Source organism: Xiphophorus maculatus, chromosome 10 (assembly GCF_002775205.1).
Source record: "Xiphophorus maculatus strain JP 163 A chromosome 10, X_maculatus-5.0-male, whole genome shotgun sequence".
NCBI classification, from domain to species: Eukaryota; Metazoa; Chordata; class Actinopteri; order Cyprinodontiformes; family Poeciliidae; genus Xiphophorus; species Xiphophorus maculatus.
In genome coordinates, this window is record NC_036452.1 from 10513894 (window position 1) to 10531603 (window position 17710).

Sequence of the window (17710 nt, forward strand, 5' to 3'; positions counted from 1 at the left end):
GGCTGAAATGCAACTCAGGGAGAAAGAAATCATTAAAAGCAGCATGAGAATAAATATGAAATATTTATACGCAAGTATAGACATGTTGGGAATGTCCAACTATCACACCGCTGAGGAAGGAGACGGGTTCTGTGTGCCAGAGAAGAACATGTTTTGATCTGAAATGTGCAAATCCATCCCAGAATAAAAAGCCAAAGACCTTGTGGAGATGCTGCTGAAGCTGGAAAGACAGTGTGATTTTTCCACAGTGTGCCATATCCTCTACTTTCATGGGCTGAAAGGCCACTAAGCAAGGAGGAAGCCATTACTCCAAAAGAAACACAAAAAAGCCAGATTAAAGCTGGACTGTTTGGCCATAAGGACCATTTTTACATTTGGAGGGAAAGAGAGAAGTTTGCAAGTCTGAGATCACCCTCCAGCTGTGAAGTACAGGATAAACATTTGGGAGTGTTTTGCAGCAAGATGGACTGGTGCACTTCACAAAATAGATGGCTTTATGTCAAAAATATTGAGGCAATATTTGAAAACATCAACCAGAATGTTGAGACTTGAGCACAAATGGCTTCTATAACTAGATGAAGTGGCTTAAGGACAACAAAGTTAATGTTTTAAAGCAGCCTTCATGCAGCCCTGATCTTAGTTCTATAGAAAATTTAAAGGGAGTGATGGAAAGCTGTGTGGACAAACATGACCGGTTCTGTCAGGAGGAATGTGCCAGAACTCCAGCAAACTATTGTGGGAGACTTGTGGAAGGAAATGCAAAACATTTGACCCAAGTTTAAAATCCCTTCTATAACATTAAGGACATGTACTGTATGTAATTCAAATGCTTACATCCTAAATGATGCAAACCAGGAAAAATAAAATCACCTGATATAATGTTGAAAAGTGAGAAAAGATGATGTGGTTTTTTATTCAGTGTATATAAATATTTAGTTTCAAATCCATGTCATATAGGTTAATACATCACAGTAAAAGAGGATCCTCCATATTATCACCCACAGTTTTATTATTCAGCTCACCCTTTAACCAACTCAATGACTATGAAGTCATTGCCGTCTCCCCTGTTGAAGAGAATAAGGCCGTCTGGGGACGTTGTCTTGAACTGCATGAAGAGGTGCATGGAGTAGTAGGCCTGCAGCGTGGGCAGCGTGACGAAGCTGGAGCGGGAGCGGAAGGTGATGGGGTCAGCCACGATGCTCTTGTAGCCGATGACGGCATTGAGCTCACAGTAGTCAATGTCGCCGTTCTTGCACAGGTCGATGTAGGGCATGCCGTTCAGCGTCAGGCCCTGCAGGTGGCCGATGAAGTTTGAGGGCACGATGGGCATGAAGCGCTTCTCCGTCACGATGCCCGTCTCCACGTTGTGGAACTCGAGCTGGGTGTGGTCACCCGCCATTTGACCTGGTGGCGGTGGGGGGGTAAACTTCAGAGGTGAGGGCTTGGGATTTACACTAAAGCAAATACTTTTTCCAACACAACAGATACTGTTTCATTAACAGTTAAATATGTCCCCCATGAACCAATGCTTGCAACCAATCACTATGCTATGAAATTTATATCTTTATATTTTGTTCAAAAGAAATCAAACTTTCCTGAAATCCTTTAAAGCAGTGATGTCCAAATGTTTTGCCTCTGGGACCAAAACTGGCAAATTTAAGCTTCTCTTGGGCCACAAAATTCATTAAATTAAAAATGCAAAAATTAATTTGTAATTTGGTTTTACCTGTATGATAATAAACAAAATTTTTATGAAATCTATGAATCCTTACAGATGCATAACATAAAAAAAACTTTGTTCAGACTGTGGGCTTACTAAAAGATAAACAGACTATTTGCAGATTTTGGGATCATTAGTTATTTTCTATTTTGTTGGCCAAATTTTTATCGCTCTTAATTTGTGGTTGGGACCAATCAAAAATAATTTCAAGAGCCACGAATGGCCTCTGGGCCACACTTTGGACACCCCCAATACAACGTATTGCTTATCTTTATAGAGATAAGCAATACGTTGTACATTTTGAAGATCTTTAAAGTTTCGTCTTTGGACTTTGGCTGATTTTTCTGTATTTTTTATTTTAAACAAAAATAGCAGCTCAAATAAGGATTATTTTGCTGCATTAACACCTCTTTATTGTGTTTATATGTTAATTAAAGAAAGAAGTGTTTATCAAGATAAATACTGCCTCTTTTTCCACTGTGCTTTAGTGGTTTTGAAACGTAACTTCTTAAAATCTCAGTATGTTGTATTAAAAAACTGGCCTCTGCTTATTCACACCATATGGAAGTCTGTGAAAGTTGTCTTTAAAAAAGTATCTCCAAGATTAGTTGATCAACAAATATTTGGGATTTACCTCACTAGTGCCTAAATACAATATTATGTCAAGCTTATATTTAGCTAAGCTTTTCTAAAAGTGATAGTCTGAAACTGCCAAAAATTACAATTTAAGTCCTCGAGGGGCGGGTGTCCTGCAATTTTTGGATGCATTTTTGGTCTTTACCTCCTCAGCATGTGATCATGAACGTCCTGTTAATAACCTAATTATTTATATCAGCAGTGTTAAAGCAGAAACACATCCAAAAGTTGCAGAATATAGGCCTTCCAGGACTAGATTTTGAGATTCTAAATGTAGACCTAACTCCAGATACATTTCTGTCATGCTGTTGTTTTTGCTCCCAGATTTCACCACGGCTTTAACCTCAGCAGCTTTAGTTGTATTGTGTTATTTTTGAGAAACTTTGCTTCCTGCTTTATTTGGAAAAGTCTAACTTGAACTTTCACTGCTTGTCTTCCTTATTATTGTCTTCACTGTTTGCACCTGTGTCTCGTCAGCCTGACTGTGTGTATATATGGTCTACTTTTGTCAGGCTGTCTGTTTCCCCGGCCTGTGCTTCACACATCGAAGTCCGTATTTCTATTTGAATGTCAGCATTTCGTAGTTGGGAGGACTGGTTAAATGTTTGCGGCTTCAGTTTTGATTTAGTCTTTATCTACTTTTGGTTCCAGTCATCTTGTTCCTCTGAGATCCTTCAATTTTGATCCTATTCTTGTCCATTTTCCACCATTTTGTGACAGATTTTATGCCTGAATGATTCAAAAGTCAGAATTAACTAGCATGTATTCATTTGAAAATGGCAACTTACTGGACTGAAACTGAAATTAATGAAGAAGCAGCCATTGTCCAAAGAAAAAACTGAAAGACCTTCAGAAATCAAGACCTTCAGAAATTAAGACCCTTAAAGAATGCAAAACAATCTCTCTCCTTGAAAGTAAAATATTAAGAAAAACCTTTCCACATTACAAGGCTGCAGTGGTTACCTTCGACAGTCTGCAGGTCGTCCACGGTGAGTTTGAGGCTCTTGCCGCGTCGGACTACCCTCACCGTGTGCCATTCATTATCATTGAGGCCCGACCCAGCAAAGATTGTCTCTGGGCCTTTACCTACACATAGCCCAGAGCACCATTAACCAAATGCACAAAGAGGTGGAGAGAAAAAGAGTTGTAGAGACAGGAGAAGAAAACCAGAAAGCAGAAAGCCAGGCAGGTTGAATAAGAAAAATGAGGACAGAAGTTCGAGGAAATGGAAGCTGGGAGCAGAGGGGAAAGGAATCATACATATCCTGGGGAGACAAACACCTCTGTGCCATCTCAGACAGACAGACAGACATGTCTCCTTTAAGACACAGCAGAGAGACAGGTGATGAGACACATAGGGGAATGCTTCGGGTGCCTAAGATGGAGGCTGTGAGTCACAACAGGCCCATGCTAAGACAATCCGTCTGTGGATAAACGACTTCGCCATGACCACCTACACCCCACACAAACACACACACCCCACACACTCATATCTGCTTTAACTGCCCCCAAACCCTTCACACACTCTACAGGGACTTGAACGCTTTCACATTCTCACCACTACAAACCTAATGACAGTTTAATGTGATTTTATGATGGATGAATACAAAGTAGTTTCTAATTCCGAAGCATCTATTTTGTACTGTATTTGTATTCGACCTCCCTAGGTTAATACTTTGTAGTATTGGGTATTATTTTGGTATTCTTCCACTAGCTTTATACAAATAGAGACTGAACATTTTGTCCATTTGTTGGTAAAATATCTCACGCAAAGTAAGGGTGGATTAAAAGCATCTATTCTCAACTTTTGATACAGATCAGATGAAATCTGAACTTCGGGCTATTCTAATACATGCCTAAGATGGAAGCTGTGAGTCTGTACTAAGCTTCCTTAATTTTCCCATGAAGCCCAGCTGCCTTCGTGTCTCTGCTGAAGAAAAGTCTCTCCACAGCATGATGCCGTGACCACCATATTTCACTTGGGGGATGGTGTGTTTACGGTGCTAAGCAGTTTTCGCTTTCCTTTAAACTAAGCCTTTTGTCTGTAGGTCAAAAAACTCAATTTTGGTCTCATCCGAGTAGAGCACCTTCTTCCAGATGTTTGCCCCTTCGTGTCAGTTTGCAGTTGTGTCATACTATTTACATTTCGTAGATGAAAGGTTGAACAGTGACCAGTGAAATGTCAAATGCCTTAAGATCTCAACATCTTTATCCCTGACTTGTCTGTTGTGTTTCCTGGTCTTCATGAAGCTGTTTTTTCTCAAATGTTTTTTAACAAACCACTGAAACCTTCACAGAACAGCTGACAGGATGTATACTGAGATTAAATCACACAAAGATGGACTTTATTTGCAATTAGCGTGACTTCTAAAGGCATTTGAGTATGGTGAATTTTATTTTGGGGTATGATAGTAAAGGGAACTCTGAAAAGCATGTACTTTCTCTTCCGCTTAATAATTATCCACTACTTTGTGTTAATCAATCACAAAAGTCCTGATAAAATACATAGATGTTTGTAGTTGTAAAGGTAGAAAAATATGAAAACGCTCCAGAGGTACAAATACTTTTACAAGAAAATGCAATTTTAATTAGCTTTCCACCAGGAGCGCATTGCTTCGGCAGGCCTCAAGGTGGCACTACACTCACGGATGAGCAACAGAGTGCTCTCCAAGGTGCTGATGTGCAGCAAAATGAAAGAAGCCGTGATGTCTTTGCATGATGTCTCTCTCCCTGTCCATCTACAACCTCATATCTTCACATACTTGACTGCACACATTTGACAGACTGACAGCGTCCCCTTGCTCTACACTTTACAGCCGCCCCTCCAACCTTGAACACGACACTCCCACACACACACACAGAAGTCCCTTTCCTTCTCAGAAGAGCTTTGGGCTTGTGAGGTGTGACTGAATCTGCTTACAGTGACCTATAGGAGGTAATGACGGTGGGGTGGAGAGAGGAGGCGAGAAGTAAACTGACCCGAACAGATTCTGCTGCAGAAAATGTCAAGCATGTCTACATCAATCACGGAGGCACACAGGCAAACACAAACTCGCAGGTAGGGAGGTAGAGAGAAATGCTGACAAGCAAACTTAATTAAACAAATATGAGAAGTCGATCAGAATGGAAGTGGCAGCGTGAAACGGCCGAGTGTGCGTTTGCAGAGCTGAAAGAGCGCGTTGTGCATTAAGAGAGGACACAGGGTTCCCCTGAGGAGACTCAGCTGTGCTCTGGGCAATGCATCTCATCCAGTTACCATGGATCACTGCTTAGCACCGGAGTAAGGCAGGAGAATATGTGTGAGCTTGTGTGAGTTGATGCATGTGTGTGTGTGTGGGTCTCCACATGTAACTGAATACGCTGAGAATGAGCAGACTGAAGTGAGAGCGAGGCAGTGATCTGTCTCAACCTAGGAGCAGACAAACATGCACCTATTTTTGGGTAAGAGTTAAAAGGGCATCGAGCATGATGAGTTGAGACTAATAGACTGTCTGCAGTCTGTCGGCTGTTTGCTGCAGAGGAAACACAAATCAAAGCAAATAAAATAAACCACCGAGGATTATAAGAGGGGAATAATGAAAACAAAATGGAGAAAAGCAATTCATATTTCATTAGCTCTAAATAACAAATGGCTTTTTTTTCCTGAACGATAAGCCTCAAATCTCTGCAATGCCGAGGCTTTTATTTGACTGCTGAGTGGACTGTTTCAGTGGCGCCTGGTTGTTAAATAAATTTCTTCTTCCCCCCCTTGAATATGATATGCATAATTTATTGTATGCACAGTGTGCCAGAAAAGCGGCTGCCTACTGAAATCTTCATTGAGACGACCGGTCTAAAATTGGCCAGCAGACATTCGGAACGGCAGCGCTGTGTGGCTAGCAGAGTTTCTATGGCAACTGCAGTCGTCCATTTCACCACCTCTTTGCCGTCATGGAGTGTTTGCCTCTCCCCCACCCAACCCAACGCTCTCTCCTTACTCCATCTCGCTCCTTCTCCGCGGTCGTGACAGGAACTCCACGTGAGGGAATTAAAACTCCGTCGGGGGACTCGGCTCGGATCGCAGCGGGACGAACGGAAACATCGGCCAGAAAAATGCACCCTCTCGTGTGGACAATAAAAAGGAAACACCGCTCAACAATAGGTTGTGTGTTTAAATGTAAAACAACAAGCGAGAGGAGAAGTCGTTCACTCATCCACCTGCTTCCTCTCCTTTCTTCTTAATTTCCTCATCACCCCTCCTACTCATCTTCTCTCCTCTTCCTCCCGTTTTTTCTTTCACTTACACTCCCTTCACTTCCTCTCCTCCATCTATCCTTCTCGGCTAAAATGGCCGACCTGGAAAACCCTGGCCCTCAGCAAAAAAATTATCGCGCCTCTCCCTGCAGTGTAACCTAACATGCACACACTCCACTCCCATACTGCCTTCGTTCTATGTCACGCGTGTGTATCTGCAAGCTGACATATGGCACGAAGATGGTTGAATAAGAGATTAAGATGAAACAGATGAACATGACAAAAGGAGTAAAAACTAGTTGGACACATTAAAAGCACTCTCTACAATAGACACACACACACACATACTGAGGAAGAGGAGGGGAGGAGTTAGGTGAGATGGAGGATCACTTACTGGCTGTACAGTTTATCCTGATACAGTCTGGAGGGAGAGCAGAGCAGAGGGTTAATGCTGCACACACAGACATATACTCCCCACGCCCTGGGGACGCACACGTCGACACACCCTGCGCGTACGCTTTGCAAATACACTGCTGAGGAAACACTCACTGGACCATAAAATGGACTCTGTGTTTTCTTATAACAGTGTGCTGCAAAATTCATCTCCTCCGAGCGTGAAATTTGTTGGTAAGTCTGGAGAAAAATCGGAATATTTCAATTTGGGCGTAAAGCAGCACGGCTACTGGCTGCACTGGCCTGAGCGATGGCTTTAGAGTGAGATGGGTCATGTGAGTCAGTTTGTGTATTGACAGCTGTAGCGTGAACCAACTTTTTGGATTTTGGCCTTAGAATGACTCTTTGCTTTTCTGGGTTTTCTGATTTAGACAAGGAAAAACTTCAGTTTCTCTATTACAAAAGCTTTTTGAAAATATAGAATATTTTCTGAAGATAATTTATGTTTTCTCCAACAGTCCTAGCTGCTTTATCATCTTGCTTGTATAGTAATCAAAATTATTTTGACTCAGGTCCTTATTGACACATTGCATCTGCACAAGCTTTGTCTGTCTGATGTTAAAGAGGCAATTCAAATTTGGTAATGTGATATTCCCTCTCACAATAATTAGTTACCATGGTTGCAGCAAAATCCACTCTTGATTGGTTGCTTTGTTCTTTGTGACACAATTTAGCTAATCAAAGAAGCCAGAGTGATCATTCTTTGAGGCTGCACAAGAAATAGGTAATACTTTTACAAAGTACTGTTTGGGCTGCAATAACTATTATATTTTTAGAGTTTTGAGTGCACATATTTCATGTTAATGCATTATAGGATAATTTTAATTGGTGGAGTATCACTAAGATAAACTAAGATAATAGTCCGCAGCTGATGCAGACTATAGTTCCCAAATTGCTGACGGACACAAATGGGAAGAGTGGAGAAAACTAGGATTTATAGCACTTGATATAACCGTTGCCATATTGGTTGATATTATCCTAAATGATGATTTTCTAATATCGTGCAGCACTTTTACGATAGTTACCTGATTTTTGTAAAACACACAAGTCGGATGTGTGTTTACATGAGTTTTCTCCAGGTATGTCATCTGATTCTGAATCAGATAAACCCTCCACTTGGCCAGCTATGCGGTTTTTCCCTCCAAAAGACATTAGATTATCGTTGGTGGGTGTCAGACCAAAGTAAGACGTCTTACACTCTCCCATATATGCTATTCTGAAACTGAACGTGGAAGGATTATCTGCCTCTTCAACCATTAAAATAGGTCATGAAAGTCTGAATTAGACCATTAAAAGAACCTTACTCTTGACATCTTTGTGTGAAACAAATTCTTCATAACTTTAAGGTGTTTAATCAGCTTTAATTCCTGTATAAACATGCATTTGTTTTTTGTTAAAATGCCTTAATTGTGTTTAGGTAATTAGTTTATGTCCATCCTATTTTATTTAGCTTGTTTTATCAGTAGTACCTAGACATTAAATGATTAGTAGATCTAATTTGTCTTCAGGGACCAATAAACTGTTAATTTTCTATATTGATTCATTCAATTAATATTAATCATGAAAATGATAAAACTTCCTCTCTGTTTTTTAAGTGCAGTTAACTCAATAAAAAGGTAAAATTTACCCATTAGCCGCAATTAGTTTTATTGACAGACTATGAGACTGATTGGATTTTTAGTAACCTATGAGAATTACCGGTTTATCGACTATTAAATGAATTAAAGTAGTTGATTGCCGCTACACCGAACACATGCCAGAAGTTTAGTTGCCCCTTTAGAGGAATAACCTTCACAAAAAGCCTGGAAGATTAAACCTTCTCTCCTTTTTTTCTTTTTTATAACCCACAATGCCTTGGTGTGTCGTGTGGCGTCAACCACAGAAAAGACGTGGCTGCAGACAACCAGAGACCAACACATGCACCCCTCTGTGAGGACGTGTGTGCGTGTGTGTTACTTTGTGTAAGCATTTAAACTCATGTGCAAACTAAGACTGAAATGAAGTAGAAAAATGAGCTGCTTGTACGTGTGAAGTTAAGTAGTTGTATGTTGTTGCTCTGAGATGTTTGAGGATGTTGGGGATGCACAGGTCTGCTGGGAGTGAGCAGAGAGAATGCAGCTCAAGGCTTGACCCTCTGTTCGACTGTACTTGTTGGTGTGTATGGTGTGTATTTATACACCGTGAGCAACATACAGATGATAAAATAAACCTCTGGTTCACATAAATTGGCCTTCCTGGTAAAGGTGTGTATAAAACCTTAAGATAAATTAAAAATCTTAAACTCTTTTTGCACCAACCTTTAATTTGAGAACATTAGACATTTAGGAAAAAAATCTTAATAAATACATCTCGATTTGGTGAGTAATGTTTTTTTTAATCAGTTGTACAATTATTGTTTCAGCTAACAATAGCTTTAAAATATATGCAGCTGAAGCATTTCTATTTTATACTTATGCACATTAAACAGGAACTTCTAATTAGTAATTAATGACTTTCTGTTTCCCTGGGATATAAATTTGCGTGGAACAAAGGTCAGCCTCTTTCAGCCACCTCTCAAAATGGGAAAGACAAGAGAAAACAGCATCCAATTAAGGCAGATGTGTGATACCTTTAGAAGTTGACTTATGATCCATGACGCAAATTAAATTTGCTACCACTCACAGTGAGACCATTTTATTGAATAATAAAAGAATCTCCAAAGCTCACTGTTAGTGAACTGTAAAAACTGGTATTTTTGTTCACCAAGTATCCATAGCAACCTTTGTTTGGACACCATGCCGTAAAAAAACCCTTTTCTGAGCTTCCATCACATTTGCTCAAATTTGCTGAAACTTTAACTAGACTCATTACCTGATTCAGATCAGACTATAGCAGTTAAAACACTTGACGGGTCTAGAGCATTGGTCTGCAACCTATTTAGCTCAGTGGCTAATTAGGTTGCAGTAAATAAATTATGGAGTTACAGGTTGCAGACTCCTGAGGGATGAATCTGTGAAGAAACACCCCATGTCCACTGTTAAGTATGGTGGAAGACGCATGATACTTTGGGCCTGTTTCTCTTCCAAAGGCCCTGGGATTCATATTCTGTGAAAATCTGGTGACCTCTGCAAGAATACTGAAAATGTTTGATCAGTTTGACGATCCAAAACATACAGAAGAATCACCACAGACATGTTTAACAAGATGCCCACAGATACAAAAAACGCAGAAAGTGTTACAAGCATTTTTTAAGATTTAAAAGTTTATGATTTTGCTAAAAAATTATTATTTCCACTGAATGAATGTCCTTAAAATAAAGGTTGGATTTTACAGCAGTAACATAATTGGTATTGTGCCACTGTGATAAAAGATGAATTTATGTTGAAGGTTTTTATAGATCTTCACCAGGAAATAAATTTGAATTCCTACCAAAGTCTGTAACTCTGTCAAGAATGAGTCAAATTACCACAGATATAGCTGAATTTTCTAGATTTGTTCAGAATAGTAAGACAGAATTATTATTCAACATATAAATCTGTGCAGGAAATAGCCATGAGGCTGGTGTCAGCTGCATTCCCCTGACAGGTAATTAAAATTTAAGATTCTGCTGTGTGTGTGTACATATGGGTGCGGTTGGGTGTACCTAGGTTTACAGTGAGTCGGACTCGGCCGCCGTCCAGCTCCAGACGAAGGGTGTCTGCCGAGTTCCGGGATGTGGTTGCCATGAGAATGCCGTAGGCCCGCTGGGAGCGAAAGCGTAGCGAGACGTCCTCCGCCTCAGTGTGCATCGCCACAGGCAGCTGTACCTTCATAAACTTACTGCCGTCGTAGGAGAGGATGGTCGCATCTGTGCAGGAAACGTACAAAACGGAGAAATGGCAGAATGGTGATTGACGGAAGGGGGAAGAAACACGAGGTAGGGGAAGAGAAAAGCACAAAAGCATTCTCTGACAAAGAGTGAATCAGATTTAAACATGACAAAGTATGTTTCGGTACTGCCGCACTCCCTTATTTCCCCCGTCGCGACATGTTGAGACTCAAAACCTGCTTCCGACAAAATTATCCCGTCACTTTCCCAACCCTGATTCATCATCACTCCCTCGCCTTGGAGGAGAGGGTGCAAAAATAGCTGCAGCTGGTTGTCTGGCCCCATTATCCGCTTAAATCAAAATGCAAGGTGCCGAGTGTGTTAGCCACCGCCGCTGACATCCCGGACCCCGGAGTCATAATGTAACAAGCTCAGGTGATCCCACTTTAATGTCTTTTGCATACTCATTTGCATATTCATAATCTTCTCTCCCTGCTACCTGCTGAGGCCAGTCCCCAACTGCTAAACTGTTTACCTTTGAGAGTCCCTGTTTTTATTGGACAATTACATCCACACAACTACATGCGCTCTCCATGCATCTGCATCGTTATCTCCTCTCCTCCTTCTTCCATTCCCCATATATCTCTCCACGCAATTTATGCTTTGGATTCGCTCACCCTGTTTCTGTGGGAGACGGTTGAAACTGAGGCAAAAAAAAACCAGAAAAAAAAAACAAGAGAACAGGAAGGGAGTAAGGCGTCATGAATACTGATGAGCTAAGAAGGAGGGAAAGAGAGAGATAGTGTGTGTGTGTGCATGTCAGAATAAGTGAGTGAATTTAAGTGTGAACAGAGAGGGGTTTAGTAAAGTGAGAGCAGGGGGAGAGAAAATAAGGACAGAGCACGAAAGGGAGGAAAAAGACGAGGGAGAGGCAGCAAAGCTCTTGGCTAAAATGCAAATGAATCCTCATTAACTTGATGAAAAAAAAGAAGGTGGTTGGCCTGTTATATCACAGATAACATAACTAACAGCCACACATACACCCACTCGGGCGCACACGTGCATACATTTTTGATAAGCGAGACAGCTGACTAAATTTTCCAAACCACAGCACCTGACTCACAACCAGCCAAACAGAGGATGGAGAGTCAGTGAGAAGGAAGAGTGCAGGTCTATTTATGCCAGGAAATGGAAAAGAAAGCGACAGCAAAATGCACACTGGCTGTGTCACAAACCATTAAACGCCTGTAGCTTCCACTAAATGGTTCATACCAGGAAGAATAAGGAACAAAGATGGTGGCATCCAATATTTTCCCTGGTGTCAAGGACCTCATCGTGACTCTAAGGCAAAATATGGCTTTATATCTTAATTTCTGTTTAACCTTATCTCTGGTGAGCAGATCCCAACCCATCATTTCCATATATGATATGTTAAGTAACAAGTTTAAGTCCTGTAAAACAATCTATATATATATATTAACCACATCATTGATACCAGGAAGGTTTGATCTCTGTTTGTATGTTGATTTTATTAAATGTGAATATAGCAGCTGAAGTCAAGACGTATCAGCCCAGGGAAAGTTTTCTCTATCTGTTTTTCTCAACTTTGTTGATCCTGTATGAACTATACCCTCCATTTTCTAAACTAAAAATCCTGACAATATTGATGACTTTTAGTCATTCTAAACATCAGTAATTGGAATTTATTGTGACAACAATGAATTTTCATCATACTAAGAAATTTATTATGGTAAGTGATGAACTATATGAGAAATGCCCACCCTGAAAACCAACAACAATGACGCTCTAAAAGTAACCTAAATCTGATTTTCTTCGCGTTCTGATGCTGGGTTTGATCTTCTGCAATTTGTCATCATCTAATTGGCTGATTTGCTATTTGTTAACAAGCAGCTGAACAAGTGAACTAAATAAAGAAGAGGGTGAACATTAGATTGAATTTTGCTGTGACGACTTGCCACCAAGTGTAGCACTTTTATATAAAGCACTTCCAGCGCAAACAATGTGTTTTTGAGTTGTTTTACAAACGACACGCAGTTTTAATTCAGCAATTTCATATTTTCAGGATGTTTTTAGTTCTTAGCTGTAAAAGGATGGTTAAAATTACAGTGCTAAGAGTTGTTTAAGTCTGGATAAAGAGAAACTAAGTCCCACCTATTGACATACTTTTACACTATTCACTTTTTAATTACACTGTTTTGTGCATTACAGTATGTAGATATTTCCATCAGAAAAAATGCAGTCATAGGTCTGTAATCCACAAATCTTTCAAATGCAAATGAGTGCAATATACTCCTTTATTTCAATTCAGTATGCTATAATTTCTTAAATGTATTCTTTCTCCTCAATGTGTTGGTGGTACTACTTTATGTGTATCTATATCTGGGTAGATATACCGTTAGTCTTAAAAATGGAAAAGATTTTTCTGGTCCAGTCAGGTTTCAGGTATCATCTGCTCTGTCCTGATGTCAAACTGTGGTTATGCCTGGTTGGAATTACTGTAACTACATCTGTTTTTTATAAATACATCTAAAAATAGTTTATATTAGCAAAATAAACCACTGAAAAAACACATGATATCAACACACTTCTGTGTCACGTCATAGTTCTACCCCCGAAAAACCGGATTATTAAATGAAGGTTCCTAGGCACTGTAATCAATCTAAGAAAGAATATTTTTTTTATTAAAAACTATTTTTCTCCACTAGATAAATGTACTCAAATTAAAGTAAAATTTGTCAAATATTTTTGACAAAAAGAAATTTGACCCAAAAAAGCGTTATTTCAATGCTTTCTACGAATTTTTTATCAAGGGTGCCATAATAATAGAGGCCACTGTAGATATTAAACATTTATATGAATAAATTATTAACAAGGCTAATTTGATTTCTATTTAAAATATAGCTTTTTTTTCTTGTTGACATTTCTTCTCAAATTATTCTCTAAACCAGTTGTAATCAGAGGTGGGTAAAAGCAAGAGAGACACTAAGTAGGATAAAAAGGGAAAGTAATAGAGTGGTGGTAGGAGGCACAGTAAAAACAAAACATTTACATTCTACTACCTCCTTGCTTAGACGGCATGTGCTCTTGTCTTTCCCATTTTAAAGAGTGGCTAAGAGAAGTGGAAATCACTGAAACAGAAACTTCAAATTTGGAAATTTATAGATTACAAAATTTCTTCAGTTGAATTCCTTTAGTTGCATTAATTTCAAAGAAATAATTATGAGACTGGTGATTTTGTTGACAACAGTTTTTCAAACGTGGGATAAGTTTCCCCAATTAGTATATGTGCCTGAATCAAAAGGTAGGAGTTTTTTCCTAATTTTTCATTGTGAAATCTTATTACTGCGACTGAGAAGAAGCTTTTTATGCATAGTGGAACAGATAACAATAGTGTATACATTTAAATTTTAGTTAATTACTTACTGCATTTCTATTTTGCAAGCCTTCAGAATTGAAGCCTTGCAAAGCTGTTATATTCTTTTGTTATTCTCTTAACTCATTCTGTCATCATATGAAAGAAAGGCAAGATGTAACTCAAAATACGTGGTAAAATTAAAAAAACCTCTGTGCCGAAGCACAGTAACTGTGTTTGTTTAATAAAGTAGAGAGAGAGGGGATAACAAAGCGAGTGGGAGAATGAGGAAGAAAAAAAGAGGGATGGAGAAACCGCAGGTAGAAGGCATAAACACGGGCAATCACTCCCTCCATCTGCTTCTCCATCTGTGCTTCCTCAATCCACTGAACCACCAGTTAGTGACCCCTCAGTGCACACAGAGAGGGATGAAGAAAGATAAAGATAGGAAGAAAGAGCAACGGAAAACAGGAGAGAAGGGCTCGCTTCAGATTCTTGTCCTCTGAAATAAAACATTTTCATATCAACACCTTTCAGGAAGCCTGTGTGCATTTGTGTGTGCACTGTATATCTGTTGTTAGATGATAGTACAATCATCACTTGAGACGCATCACTGGTTGTGACACAAACAACATTTCGTCCTTATTTTTTTTTTCTTGTCTGACTCCATCTCGCTTCTTCCAACAGGCCTCTATCAGTCCCTCTGTCGATTCGCTTTCGATGTGAACTCATACCTTTTCTCATAACTCTCTCCCTCTCAGGCAGATTTTCTATTCCCATCTCACACTCTGTCATATGGTGGTTCCAGCCCGGTGAATCCTCCCCCTCCTTCTCTCCTCCCTTCTCTGTCATGGCTCCCGCTCCCCGCTTTCTGCACATTTCCTCTCTCATCGATTCCCAGTCACTACATCTATAGCCGTCCAATAGCCCTGTCTGCAGCTCTGCTTCCTCCCACCACTTTTCTTTCACCTTTGTTCCTTCCTCTCTGTTTTCTGCCTGCATTTTACTACTCTGCCTCCAACACAGAAAATGTGTACTTTTGAATAAAATAGAAAAGCAGGTTCAGCCAAAGAGATTAAACCAGAGCTACTACTGTTATTTTGCTGCTGAGCATTTTATACCAACACAATTAACACACTTAACATACTGGTTAGTGGATTGGAGCAGGACTTGGTTGTGTGCAAAATTGGTTAAGGTTATCATTTAGCAGAGAAGGACCACTTTGTCTTATTTAGCAATAATTTAAAAAAATCAGAAATCACATTTGTGGTTCCTCAAAGCTTAATTCTCGGGATACTTTTATTTAATATCCAGATTAGGGGTCTGCAACCTTTACAACTTAGATTGACATTTTGCTCTCAGGACAGCCAAATGAAACTTATTTAGATTAGCAAATGTTACATAATTTTGAAAAACACAATATCTATTTCAAAAATGTTTATCTTTATGTTCTAAAGATGTACACTTTCTTTTAAAATAAGCACATTTGAACCTAATGACAAGGAAAACAGATCTAAAAACATATTGGTACTTTTAGAGTAATTTTTTTGTGAAAATTCAGTACATATATTGCTGGAAAAAAAATTACAAAACAATAAAAAAATTTGCATCTGTGTTTAAAAACATTAAATAGTTCATTTTAATTTTTTGCCAAAGTTGTTAAGAGTCATTATGGAAGGTCCAAAGAGCCACATGTGACTCCGGAGCCACAAGTCGCACACCCCTTATCTAAGATCTTCCCCATAGGTCAGATAATGAAGAACCGCTAATTCTCTTGCCATATGTATTCTAACATTGCATTTCTTAATCAGGACACAAACACAATCCCTTTCAACCACAAAGTGTGTCTGAAACATCAATTAGTGGAATGAGTCAGAATTTCCTCTTGTTTGTTAACAACAGGAAAATAAATCCCAGCAGACTTTAAGTAACTGCACCGGCTCCCTGTTTGAAAATAGTCCACTTTGAAATCTAATTACTGGTCAATAATCTATAATCTAAACCCCTCAGGTCAAGAGAGACCACTCAGTGTTCACAGGACCAGAACTAAAGAAAGAGAGGCAGCGTCTAGTTTCAATGCTCCTTAGCACTTGATATATATAGAATACAGTTAAATTGACCTTTTCTTATCTATTAATTTGTTTTAAATGTGATTTTACTATTTATGTATTTTGTTTTTTATGTAATTTTCTGTAAAGCACTTTGAGTGGTGGTCTACCAATATGCCTGCATAGCATCTACCCCTATCTACTGCGCTCTTCTTCTGCCCTCCTCTCCGCATCAGAAGAGAGGCAGTTGAGGGTAAACTCCATTTCAGCTCTTTTATTTGAAAAGGACTTTAGTCACATTTTTATCTACCATAAATTTTTATGAGCGTGGCTTTTTAGCACATCAGCGCGAGTACTGTCATGCTGATGTAATCTGCTAGGATGGGGCCTTTAAAGAAATAAAAGCATAACTCAAAGGTATAATGAATAAAGATTTTATGGCCCAGTATAACCGATGATCATAATGTATTTCCGACTGTGGACGAGGGTGTTTTTGACTAGGACTACTTCTGACTTTCCACCCTTTATCATCCGTCTTCTGTCACTCATTCCATAGGCATTATTCTCAGGATGACAAATGACATATCTGTCATTACGGCTGTCATGACATTTGAAATATCTTTCACAAAATGTTGGTGTTTAAGGCTGTTTTTAGTTATCTGACTCATCTCTATTGTAAGAAAAAGAGTTTGTCATCGACGAGCGTGACAATAGCCTGCCAAGAGTCCAGTTGAAGAGTTTATTTCTCACCATCTTCCTCGCTAGCATCTCGTCATTCTCACCTCGCTCACAGGAGCGCCCCAGGTATCCAGTACCGGAGCAGTCGCAGACGTAGCGGTTCCAGCCCTCCCTGCAGTTGCCGTTGTGCTGGCAGGGGTTGGACAAGCATTGTTTGGGCAGCTCTCTGGAGCACGAAGGCTTCACTCCGACCGCCCGCTGGGCCTCAGCAAGCCGCCTGATGTCTTTACTCTGCCCGTCCACAAACAGGTCTCTGATGCAGCCTACGTAGCCGTAGTTCAGCAGGGCTGTCCACACCTGAAGAACAAATAATCGTATTTTTTAATTTGTGATGCGTTTTTCTTTTTTTACATATATATAAACATGTTTCAGTTCTTGTTAGGGGTATAGCTCCTCTATATTTTTGTCATGTGTTTTGCCAAGTGCTGTCTGGTTGTTTTTGTACATGTGAAGATGAGAGCTTTAATGAATGGGTCGGTGTGGTTCAGTACACCATTTTATGATCTGGTCAGCATTTCTACTCCTGTTGACACATGAAATGTAATGAGGTTTAATCAAGATTAATTAAAAAATTGTCATATATTTGTGGCAGTTGTTATACCTTAGTGTGAAAATTAGAGTTGCGAAGGGTCACAAATATTTTATGCAGGGGTGATTTGACCTTTTAAGCTAGTTTTGGAGAAATCTTACATTAGATATAATGGTACGTTTTATGCCATGAG

The 17710-nt window shown here is 39.5% G+C and overlaps 1 protein-coding gene across 15 annotated transcripts in view; it reads right to left on the reverse strand.

Moving 5' to 3' along the window:
- The window catches only part of LOC102216809 (neurexin-1a-like), an 84717-nt gene that overhangs the window by 26251 nt on the left and 40756 nt on the right, over nucleotides 1-17710 (reverse strand). For 8 of the 15 annotated variants that reach the window (XM_023341398.1, XM_023341393.1, XM_014475602.2 and 5 more), the window contains 5 exons: nucleotides 17033-17285; nucleotides 10665-10868; nucleotides 6984-7010; nucleotides 3320-3442; nucleotides 1023-1404 (listed from right to left, as the gene is read on the reverse strand). In XM_023341398.1, coding sequence (XP_023197166.1) covers nucleotides 1023-1404; nucleotides 3320-3442; nucleotides 6984-7010; nucleotides 10665-10868; nucleotides 17033-17285 — 989 coding nt within the window. The remainder of the gene's footprint in view (nucleotides 1-1022; nucleotides 1405-3319; nucleotides 3443-6983; nucleotides 7011-10664; nucleotides 10869-17032; nucleotides 17286-17710) is intronic. The other 7 variants (XM_023341404.1, XM_023341399.1, XM_023341402.1 and 4 more) reach the window with 1 other exon arrangement.